This window comes from Monomorium pharaonis, chromosome 1, assembly GCF_013373865.1.
Source record: "Monomorium pharaonis isolate MP-MQ-018 chromosome 1, ASM1337386v2, whole genome shotgun sequence".
Lineage (NCBI taxonomy): Eukaryota > Metazoa > Arthropoda > Insecta > Hymenoptera > Formicidae > Monomorium > Monomorium pharaonis.
In genome coordinates this window covers 20070317-20082736 of record NC_050467.1, presented here as the reverse complement: position 1 = coordinate 20082736, position 12420 = coordinate 20070317, and the positions used below count along the sequence as shown (strand labels likewise).

Genomic DNA, 12420 nt, shown 5'->3' with positions numbered 1-12420 from the left:
CACATTCCTTTAATGAGATTTGAGAATGGACCAAAGTGCATTATGTGCATCGGTCCCCTAACCGCTAAAATCTTTCTTGTGTTCGCTTATTATTCATGTTAGCATACGCATCGCCAGGGATTCACAATATTTACACGTTGTGGCGTAGGTTGAGTCGGCGTCGTGCTCCATTCGATTGCTGCATAAGGAAGATTCGCAAAGATTTCTCATAGGACGTAAATATTAATCTTTGAACGACGATACGACATCGTCACTACATCTTTTTGTTTCAATAAAAGAGATAAAATATCTAATTTAAATACTGTAACATTGTTGTAATATGACTAAATCTATAATTCCTAGAATAATTCTAGAATAATTAACAATCAAAGTCAATGAGAAAGAAAGAGTCCAACTATTCTGACTAATTATTACTAGATCTATTGAAACCTCATAGAATCGGACTGATAAAGCAATTAAGGTGCGCGCGAACAAAAGTTACCCGACCATTGCTAGAAGATACGACAAAACCCAATGAGTCGTGAAAGGTCTAAGAACCATACGGCGAATCATAGGTCTTATAACCGTACACCAGCGTCCCAACGAGTGCTGTCACTCATATCAAGCCGGGGAATAATTCCATACAATTTAAAATGACTCCCATACAACGTAAATGAATGACTCGCGTATGCACGTTACGCCGTCCCGCACGCGCTCCATTATTCGTAAACAAAATATCGAAAACGTGCCGGTAATTACAGGGATCGCAATCCCAGCAGGATAAATCGGCATGCAGATAATGGGCGCAAGATTTATCGTACAATCTCGCGAAATAAAGAACACTCATGGCGCACAATTGAAAGTCGTCAATTCATCATTGACAAGGAAAAGCTTTCATTTTCAATAATTTATCGAATGCAGCTAAAAGAGAACAGTTAAAAGAGAAAAGAAGAAAGAAGAAGAGAGCGAAGGGTAAAGATCAAAAAGAAGAGGGTACAGAAGAGTTGCCTAATCACGTGGGGCTCATTCAAAAAATATTTTAATTGCGCGTTTTCTTATCTAAAATGTGCTCCGTTATCGCGGATTTGTCCGATTTTCTTACTGACAGCCGCCTTTCGATAATTATCGAAGTTGCGGGATTCCACGAATGTTCATCCGATTAAAAACGAACTTTACGGCCGGCCCCTTTCTACATGTATTGAGCGGGTTCGATCTAAAGAACAGAACTATCCATCGCGACAGTGTGTCGCCAATGAAATCGAAACTTATTCGTGCAGATATCTCCGATAAGTCGCAATGTCCCACTTGACGATTCGAAAGTCCAGTTGATATTTTTCTATCTGTTCGTTTAAACGAGTTCATACACGAGATGCTTAGATTAACATCTCAAAAATTTTCAATACTTAAGATAAAAGTGTTGAGGATTAAATCGTTAAGGTATTAGCAGAGTAGGCTAGCGCGAATACTGTTTAAATGAGGATATCATGTAATTAACGTATCAATTCGCACTTAAATACATAAGTACTTGCAAATCCTCGCGTAGACGGCTACGCGGAAATCATCAATAACACAATATATAGCGCACCGTTAATGTAATAAAATATTATGTCGATGTAATAAAATTGTACACCATGTACACGAGGAATAGAATTAAAACAGAATAAAGAAACTGAAGAGAAGAATGGAGCACCCAATTCAATGTATAATACGAGTCGCAAACGCGTGAAATCACGCGTGAATTTTTCTACCTAGCGTGAGCAACCGTTGGCTTGAAAAGGGTATAGCTTTTCGTTAACCGACTGCAAAACCGACTGCGTCAAGACGACCCTTCGGTTACGCTCATCTGCAAGGGTTACCGATGCAACGTGCAAAGGGTTGCGCGCGCGTCGTGCTGCTTGGTTGAGTACCGCTGCTCGGACCGTTATGCATCAGCAGTACAAATAAATTAAAAGTGGTGCTCTTCAATATAAATGAAAGCCGAGCTTTTCACCTTTAAACACAAATCGAGCTTCACAAATTGAAATGCAATCTCATTCCAAGATGGACGTGCAATCAAAACGCGGGTGCTTTTCTTAAATTATTTATTGCGATGATGAAAGATTAGTCGTTTTCGTGATGCTGATAAGGGAGAAGAACCCTCGAGGAAAAAGCCTGTCTTTGCCCTTAAACTAGCACACATCGCGTTCGTAATGGGTACCGTTATACAAGCGCCGTCATACCCGCGAGGTACGACTTGTCTCTCGCCGTATTTGATCATAACTGCATTTTAAAACCGACGCGCTTTTCTCAAGCCAAAGACCATTTGCCGTTTTGTCGTTTCACTACCTGGTTCCGTTTCGAAGAATCACGCCTCAAACTGGGTTCTTTAGGAAACAAATACTACTTTTCACAATTTCACGTACCTACTTTTATTTTTTAAACAGGATTTTTGTATATCCTCCATATTTAGTTGTTCTACAACCAATTTCATATTTCCTAATCGAATAAAAGATGATATCAGCGAATTTCTCATCAACATGCGTTATTGTCATCGTAAAGACTTGGATGGACGATCTCAAGCAAACCCATCGCACATCCGCGTATGCAAATATCGCGATTACTATGGTAAACAATCTCGATCAGGAAATTGACGATTTAAGTCACGCGCACGTTGACTAACGTGATAAATCATGAACTGCAAAGAACACATAGGAGCTTATTCGTTAAACAAATACTTAAACATATTCGTTTCATAAGCCCAGTGCTTGCCCGTGCTCTCAGCTCACGCCTTATCGTTCGTCCGTCGCCAAGGTGCACGCGCGAAACTTTTTACGGGCGAGTCCGAAATACCATACGTCCCGACACGCGTCGCGACGAGATTCCGCGTGTGGAAACTTACATTTGTTTCCGCGTTAGGCGACGTGGATTGACGAGATCGTGAAGGAACCGCGTGATCCGAAGCGGACGTCATCCCAGTATTCGTGTGCGAGTACCTTTGTGTCAGCTCGGAGCCAGGATCATTCACCACCGTCGTCGTCACGTGCGCACTCGCGACTCACCACCAAATAACAACAATAATAACACCGCCACCGCACCACGCAGCACCAACACGCAGGCAGTTGTCACCACACGGAGAACAAAATTTTTTCTCTCTCTCTCTCTCTTTCTTTCGCTCCTTAAAAAAATATATATTACGTCGCAAGCGGGCACACGATTCACGCGAATCGCGATTGGGGAGAGGAGCGACGTACACAAGTCGAGGAGAACGTTCAAGTGTCAGTGTAACGCGGTGGGGTTGCCGAGATCGTCATTTCACCCGATTCCTTCGGAATCATCTTAGCCCGATGGAGTCGCGGGCGACTCGATCGAGATGCGCGCGAGGCAGGAGCCTCCTTGTGCCGATAGGGCGCGAACGATCGCGCGTAATACCCTTTCCGTTTCTCTTACTAAAAAGACACTCACGTGCTTAAAGTGAGACGCATCCAGGCGCGTTTGCGTCAGCAGCGTCGACGCATTGCGTCGGGCTGGCCTCCGGGAGCTGCTTTTAAAATCCTCGCATCTAACCGACGCCGCTGTTCCCTTTATCACTTTGCCTCCCTTCGTGGCGCGGAGAACACACTGCTATCCCCCTCGACAGCACTCGATCGTTCACACTGTGTGATCGTTCACTTGGTTCGAGATACGTGAAAAGAAAAGGGAGGAAGGTGGCGGGGAGGGCAACGCGAGAACAACTCTTTGACACTCTTCGAAACGATTAGCTTCGAAATTGGACAGACCTCGCTTCGCACTGTTGCATACGTGACACTGTTCCCCGTGTAGTACAGCTACCAATCAACCAGTGCGTGATCGTGTAACAGGTATACAGGTACGTGCGACCTTACATTCCCAAGTGACGTCCGCTACACATGGCACACTCAGTTCGCGCGAGATCTCTCATCCACGGCGACGACGTGACGACATCCACCCTCGACAGTGAACGACAGCGAGGGCGCGAGCGTATCCTCAAGCCCGGCGGCGGGCGACAGCGGTGGCAACGTGGTGCATCTCCGCTCCGCCAGCTTGGAAGCGTGCCAGCGTTTTCTATCGTCACGAGGAGTCGGCGGCGGCACTGCAAACAACAGCACTCGGGGGGTAGCGGGAGGGGTCGCGGTAAAACGTGCGGCGAACGCCGTCGCTCCAGTCGCCGTTGATCCGGTTGAACGCGCGCGAGAACGCGCCCCTCTTAACGCGGCGTGCGATCAACCCTCCTCCGCGCGCGAGGGAGCGAGAGGGAAGCCGGCGTTGGGACCGCCGTGAGCACAAGTTACGACTGGCCGACGACGAGGATGCACCCGGGGCTCTCCGTCGACGGTGCGACGACACGACGACCGTAGCGCGACACAGTATACCCGACAACGGTGCCGCTGCTGCCGTGTATCCCAACGGCTCGGAGGCGCGCAAGTCAGCCCCACTAGTGTTCGCTCGTCGCTTACCTGGCCGCTTCCCTGCCGCCGCCGCTCGACTAGAGCGTACCCCCACCCCTCTCTTGCCACCCCTCCACTCGTATCGTACACGAGGCTGCCCCTCCATCGGCGTGCTCGCTTCCCTATCCCTCCTCCTATCCCTCTCGCGGCGTGTTCTCCACAAACGAACGCCCCCGCTTGCCGCGCAACCCTACTTCTGCCTCACGCACCGCGCGCGGTACTCTCTTTTATAGTGAAATGATATGGAAACGCGCTTATACCGCACCCAGCCGGGGGAAAGGTTGCGGCGATTTCACGGCGAGACACGTGGCGGCAACCCTTGCTCGCTCGCTCGCTTGCGTGCCCTGGGAACGGCGGAATCGAGCCACCTGTCCTCCTAACATCTTCCAACGGAACCTCCATCAATTCCGTCTGCGTTTCGAAAGAGAGCTTCCGCTAATCTAACTGGAAACAGATGCGCCTTGTGCTACCAGGTTCTTCAATTTATAGTTCGAATTCTTCCTATTCGTTGCTCGTCATCAATTGGCCACTGGAGAACTGTAAATTGGCGTTCGAGTTTCTAAAGTTGCCGCGCGCACCTTCGAAGCGTTATCAGGTATAGAGCTCTCAGGAGATCAAGTTATTATCCTCTTGATGCCGATAAACCATAGTTTTGGTAGTCGTTAGAGAGTGTCGTCTTCCGAGCGGTTGAAACAGGAAGAAGCGTGGGCTGCGGCACCACTGGCACCAAATACTGTTCTTCCTTCACGGACGGCTTAGGTTTTCAGGACGCTCCTCCGTCGCATTTCTTCTCGCCTCGGTCTCTCTCCGCACCTGAAGCAGCACGGTCGCCGCCACGAACGCAACACACGCATTTTTGAACCATCACGCAACACATCGGGCGCACAATAACGTAAAGGTCACTTTGTAACAGCTGGACGGTCCGCTGGCGGATGGACGTGCCGATGCCGCCACCGTGAGAGAGAACGCGGTTTCTCGAGCCGCCATCGGCAGGCGGGTCGCCATTCGCGCCAATGCGATTTATTTATCTCTTTTTATTACTTTCATTTCGCCGTGGTGGACGTGACGGCCAGGCGGTATATAAATTACGGTACAAGTCGTCGTATCGGCTGTGGTATTCCGCCGCACTGACTCGTACGCGTCCGGTGGCGGTGACGGTGACGAGCGGGCGGTTGCGCAAGTTCCCCGCGAGCCGAGAGCCCGAGGTTTGTTTTTCTAAGTGAGTCAACGGCACGATTATTTTAATATATTTCAATGAATGTCGAATGTTGCACCATTCACAAGGCACTCAAGGACCTTTTCTGCGAAACACGTGCAGGATTTCGCGCCGTCCGCCCGAGGTAGCGCGAGGAGGTGAACGAAGAGATGATCGAAATGCCAGCGGCGCGCGGGGACGAGGGGAAAGGGACGAAAAAAAGAGAGGGGAAAAAGTAAAAATTCGCGATCCACGGCTCATCTCCGCGACGCGAGCGAGAACGGGACACTGATGACGATACGCGGCGGCCGTGTTACGAATGCCCGGTGGCCCACGAGCGCAACGAGATAATTAATTATCAATCGAGCCGCGCGCCGATTATTCGCTCGTACGGTCACGCGCGATTGTCACATTGCGTCGCTCGTTTTTGCGTCTTGATAACGACGGACGAATCAGCATTCCCCGAGTGATTACGCGTTCCAACGCTTTTGCTTACGCTGCGCTATTAAATGCGTGTCCAACACAGCGGTTTCAATATCCGAGATGATGCCCGACGGCATGTAAGATAGTCGGCGATAGTGTCTGCATTGTAGAACATTTTGTGTAACACGTAACATTTAATAGCGTCACGGCAACTATGATGCCGGCGAATTAACTCCAGGAATGCACGCGGCAAAGTCTTGTTTTGCATTCAATTTCGACCTGTCTTTACTTCAACAAGATAGCAAGATAGTAATTTGAAACTTGTTTGTTAGAATATTTAACGTTGACGCATTACGAGGTCAGCGAAAAAGAATACTGTGTAATTTAAATCTTAATGAAGACAAATTAATTTTTAATTAGAAACGCAATTTCAAAAAGCTAACACATTTGTTAAAAAACGGATTGCGCGACAAAAAACATGTCACGAAAGTTCGGTATGCTAAATATAAATTGTTTTTGTGGACTTCAATTTTAGAAAGACACGTAAATTGAAATGTTTCTTCACAAATACAGTTTCTGTCAATAAAGAACATCTTTTTAGAAAACAATAATTGATTTCTAAATTGCTGTCAGGTTGCCTTAATTAGCTACTCTCGCGCCAGACGATTAACCGATAAGTTAACACCAGGGTCTCGCCATTTTATGAGATTTAGTCCGTCCCTTTTCGGCTATTTCTAAAGTTCCGACTACGTGTCGCCAATCCTACTTGAAATGGCCTAGTTCATCGAACACCGGCGAGGCGTGGGAGAACGTCGGCGCCTTTTGGGATCGTATCTTCCGGGCCCTTCGATGCACACACGCATAATAAAATCCTGTCTCACACGTATAACATGCGAGCGAGTTATATCCTCGTACAATGAGATCTCTAACACTTTTTTTTACAAATCTCTTCAATACCTTTTTCTTATTAAGAAAATAATAAACATACTCAATAACTGACGATTTGGTTATATTTGTATAGATGCACAAATAAGTAATAAATATAAATTTTAATCATTTTTTTCACACCGACTGTTGTAACAAATTTAAAAATACCAGGCACCACAGATGCGCGCTTCGTGCGTGCTATTCGAATTTTTTACTTTTTAAAAATAAACTACAACGATAATTGTACGGATAACTATCTATACAAATTTAACAGCGTCAAAATTCAATCGTAATGACAGTTACTCTCGCAACACGAAGTAAACGCAGCGGGAGAACCAATCAGCATCGCGGATAAGCGACAACGGTACAATGGTAACATCCTCTTTTTACAAAGCCGATGGTTCCAACTTCTTAGTAAACTTACTTATCAGGTAAATATGTGTCTGTCTTTATTTATTTAAGAAAAAAATGGAGACGGACACCTGCTTACCTGATAGGTAAGTTTACCAAAAAGTTGGAACAACAATAAAATAAAATTTTGTTAATAATAGACGATAGTCGTAATATTTATAATTAATGTTCATAAATGTTAAGTCTATTTCTTTTGCTGAGTTTTGTGCTAAACTGAACCGCCGACGATGCGGTCGTGAAAGTTAGTGCAGTTCTAGCCTATTCAAATTAACTGACACCTGTGTCAGGTTACCTATCTTTACATGTTGCATCTTTTTAAAAGGATCATTCAAAAGGAACTTATTTCACACAAAACTCACACACTCACGCAACAAGAAAAAAAGAAACGAGTAACGATCTTATTGGTGTCTAGCAAAGGTGAATTGGAAATGGTCGCTTAATTATTAAAGGTGACAAGTGTCGATGCTGGTGGTTCGGCAGAAACTCGGTTCAGCATACCTGAGTAAAGGTCGATGCTAACGTAAATCATAGAACAATGGGAGAGAACCTTTGTCCGTTGGCTAGGGCGGAAATCTCTCTGAGTGGTCGGAAAAATACCTGTACTTCTTTCGTTTACCTTCTCGAAGGAAGACGACCGGTTAGGAAGGATTCGACGAAATCTCGATCATGAGAGGTATGAATTCATACATGCACAACAGACCTTATCGCGATCTTCTCCGATATTCGTCCGACCTTCAACGAGCACGGAGAAAGAGAACGAGAGGGAAAATGAAAAGAGAGAAGGAGAGAGAGAGAGAGAGACAACGGTCGCGTGTCGGCCATCTCGGATAAACTGACCGGGTTAAAGCCCGGAGCGTCGCGAAGTAAGAACAGAAGCGTTGATTAAGCACGAAGCGCCGAAAGAGCATTTCTTCTTATTTAGAACGAAGCCCACGAATATAAAGTAGATTGATAATTCGTCGCTACGATCCGCTCGTATGACGAATCGCGCGCAGGAGCTGCCCACATCCTCGAACTCTTCCACGCTGAGTAACCGATGACACGGTCACGGATTGAAATATCTCGCGGTGTACGTCCATTCTTCTATTTTTAGTTCGGCTCCGAAACGAATGAGTCCGCGTGCACGAAGTCTTTATTAGACCTGACTGCGGCGCGTGCTTTTAAAAGAGATCAAACGCCCCGAATTCCTCAACGAAAAGCTTACCTACTACGACGACGGCCGAGAATTAAACGCTGCCAGTTAATATAATAATCTTATGGAATTCGAATCATACGGCGATATCGCAAGAGAGGAGTAAACGTCTTTCTGTGTGTATAAAAAGCAACGTGACTCGTACCGCTTTATCGACCATGCCGGAGCTGCCCGTACATGTGGCAATCGAACTGATTGCGACTCGCTCGCTGTGTATTTTTGGAGGATCTACCGGGAAAAGATTCGATTGGGTCCAAAGGTCAATATTGTAATTGTTCACTCGCGAGAATATCTCGTGCACAATTAATAGCGTTATCCTGCCACCTAATCAATGCAATTTCTCAAATAGAATTATTTTCTTATTTTAAATTTGCCTTTAATAAATTATGCCTTCCTACATGTTCCTACGTATCCTTATAAATCTACAAATTCCTTGACCGATTTGACCTCCTTCCATTTCGATTTGAGAGATGATCCGTGTACGGAAGTGGAGACGCTCGGCGTTACAAATATACGATGATTTATAACATTACAAATGTAATAAGGTCTGCATCCATAAACATCATGCTCTAAAGTGCGCATCGTATTTATTACGCCGGTGAATAATTGGCACGATAAGTCTTACGTGGGCAGGAAGCGTTTTAAACGGTTCGTTATGTCACAAACGATGCGCTTGCCTCTACCTCTATTTGTCACAAACTTACCAGGCTGCAGATTGCAGTCTGCGCGCCAATTAGTCACTCTCGTGGCAATCTGCTACCTGCTTGCAACCTGTGACCAATTTTAGGACGTAAAAAATCGCGGCTCCCATTCTGCTCCGGCATCACGCGATCGCAGAACTAAACAAGACACCAGAGATATGTTCTTCCTTCTCATTTTACGAACGATGAATGACATTTCAGCTCTTTCACTTTATAGCGGCAAATTTGCATAAATGAAAAATTTAATCAATCGACTTGAATCAAGTGGCGCTTGAAGCAAAGAATATAGTATTAAAAAGACGAACGGATATTATAAAGAAACGAGTATATTACAGATTATGTAAAGAAAACTATAGCGTGGAAAACGACTATATTATAGATTACGTAAGGAAAACTATAGCTTGCTAATACAAAATTATATATTTATAATGCACGTGATATATAAATATCTATACGCTGTTCTGAGTGCATGGCAAACCCAAACATACCATTTATCTTGCAGACTATGCCTGAACAGCGATCCACGAAATGTTATTGTGAGTCATCACTGCCACAGATTATAGACTTCGCGCCAATCAAGCATTCTTACTCCAATACACATTTGTATCCGCTCGATATTCGTCAGACATCTCGGCTACCGAGACAGAGTGTCTAAATAGATAAAGAGTTTGCTTCTTAAAAAGAAATCATTAATTTTAGACACACGTCCAAGATCTGAAGCATATACAATAAATATTCCGTTTTATTTCTTCCTGGTTCTCTTGTCGATAAATATATCTCCTAATTTTGGGAAGCTCGATATTTTGCTTCGGTATTTTGTCATATATAAATAAATCGTCAGAAATGCAGGAACGCGAGATACTAAAGCGATTGCGAAACTTTTCTTAACGCGCGCGTGTAACGAAGAGAATGTTACGTAGGCATAATACACTTGTGCGTCGTCGACACGAACGGCTGGATAATATACGCATTAGCGGCGAGAACTCGAGAGCGCGAGAACGGAGAATCTACACGCGACAATTATTATATAGTTCCCGTACGCCGGTAATGATTTCTGCGTATATACCGCGTTTACGTAAGATCGCGCGCGTGTACACGGCGCTTTTCGCGGATTACGAAACCGATCGTTTCCAAGTGTGGGTAGATGCAAAAACAATTTCTCCTGGCTGCCCGCGGCGGACGCGAAACGCGTGCGTTGAACGGAGCGCACGACGGAGGGTAGGCAGAGAAAACTGGTTCAAAGAGGCCGAGAGTGAGAAAGGAATCACGTGGAGCACCAGCGTGTGTATGGTAGGCGCGCGCGTCGTACGGAGTCCCCTTCGGAGAGTCGTGTAGCTTACACGATGCCTCGTATTAAGTCCCGCGGCGCGGCCCGCGCAGACCGCATTTAATCAGTTTGCGGTCGCGGCCCGCTCTCTTATGCCCTTTTAATACGTTTTCTCTCCTCTTCTCCTCGTTCCTTTGCTCTCGCGCGACACACCGCGACGTAACTCAACTCCCGCGTGTACGTTCGCGCCGTGACACCGGCTCCTTTCTCCGGATGGACGGACGACGACGACTACGACGACGGAGTTGTCCAACTCTGCCGAGACCGTCTTCTCTTACGGCTCTTTTGTACCCCTCTTAGAAGGCGAGTCTAACGGGTCGACTTGAATAAGAAATTCTTTTAAAATCTCGCACGCGGACGATGACAGTATCTTAAAGGAGCATAAAAAAAATCATTCGCCCGGACGTACGCGTCCGTAGGAGATATTTAAAAAAGAACTCGAAATTTTTTATTACGTGTGGATTTAGCGGTACGTTTGTCCCCCTTGTTCCGTGTGGTCGGAATAAATTAATGGGGGACATTAATGACGGTAGAGAAATAATTAGGCCCTCGTAGTACGAATGCGCATATCGGGGCTGCACAAAAATGTAAATTATGACGGGACGATCGCGTCGGTAAGGGTCGAGTTCGATCTCCTCGGATTTTATTTGCCCGTTAGTCCGTTTCCTTTCCTTCCTTCCCGCGGTAGAATCCGGGAGTACCGGGAGACCCGCGGCGGTTTTTAGGAGGTTTTACGCCTGTTTCGGTGGACCGACCGGCAATTTGGTGGAATTAAATAATAGCGCCCGTCCCATTAACGTAACGACGCGGTCGGCGGTGGACTCGCAAGGATTCGTGAGAGAGGACCTGGTAGGTGGATGGAGGCACGCCAGGTACGCTCACGTTTTATTTCACCGTAACGTGCCAGAAGGTTTACATATATATATATATACCTACGTCTCGGGAGCCAGGACATCACCCCGCCGGTGTCCTGTGTGGTCTATCGCGGTTTCTTCAAATTATTACCAACGATCGCCCCTCCGGGAGAGATTCCTTCGTCAATCTTAAAATTTGTCAAGAATTCCCGCCGCTGCTAACGCCGAGGCGCGCATTCGCGCTGGCTTAAGCGCCGCTTAAGAATTAATAAGCGACACCGTCGCCCCCCCCCCTCCCCCCCGGAGAAACGAAAACTTTCCCGTGCCAACTCTCTCGAACGGCGTAAAATTAACCGGACAGAAGCGAAATGTACTCCGGTGAATTGTACGCAGTGCATAAAAGTCACAATGTCTAGCGCAACATTTCTAACGAAGTTAACTCGAAACTTCTCGACCGACTAACTTACTCACGGAGTTACCGTACTCATCACCATTCTTACGTACATGCATATGAATACGCTGCGTATTAAACGGCATAACGCGAAAATTTATAAACTCGGTGGTCAATTTTAAATGATAAATTTATCCGTTAATATCTTGCATTATTAATCTGGAGCTCAACTAAAACGATAGCTTTGCTACCAAAGTCTAGTTATCGATTTCCTATCCATGTCAGAATTTCAAATATAACGTAGGGAGAAAGAAAGTTCAACTCTGCACTCACGATATCGCGAAGCGGGCAAAGATTAATATGGAGATTTCTCATTCATTATATAACGTAGATTTATATTTTATCACTCCACATCTTACGACGCGTCCCATTGATTGAACGCCAGCGTACAATAAATCTTCACTCTTTTAGCCCAGGATCCCTATTCTTCCAAGAAAACGGACAAAGCCGCGCGGCGAGAGCGCGCGGTCGGCCGGCTTAGATGGAGTCGCACGAGAGAGGAGGCGAATGAAGACGTA

The 12420-nt window shown here is 46.0% G+C and overlaps 1 protein-coding gene across 4 annotated transcripts in view; it reads right to left on the bottom strand.

The window, feature by feature from the left end:
• The window catches only part of LOC105839408 (fibroblast growth factor 17), a 120266-nt gene that overhangs the window by 53193 nt on the left and 54653 nt on the right, over positions 1-12420 (bottom strand). The window contains exon 1 of one of the 4 annotated variants that reach the window (XM_012685696.3): positions 3421-4458. The exons of 2 other annotated variants lie outside the window; for them this stretch is intronic. In XM_012685696.3, coding sequence (XP_012541150.1) covers positions 3421-3440 — 20 coding nt within the window. In that variant the 5' untranslated portion in view covers positions 3441-4458. Of the gene's footprint in view, positions 1-2857; positions 2931-3420; positions 4459-12420 lie in introns of those variants that run through there. One more of the 4 variants, XM_012685698.3, reaches the window with a different exon arrangement.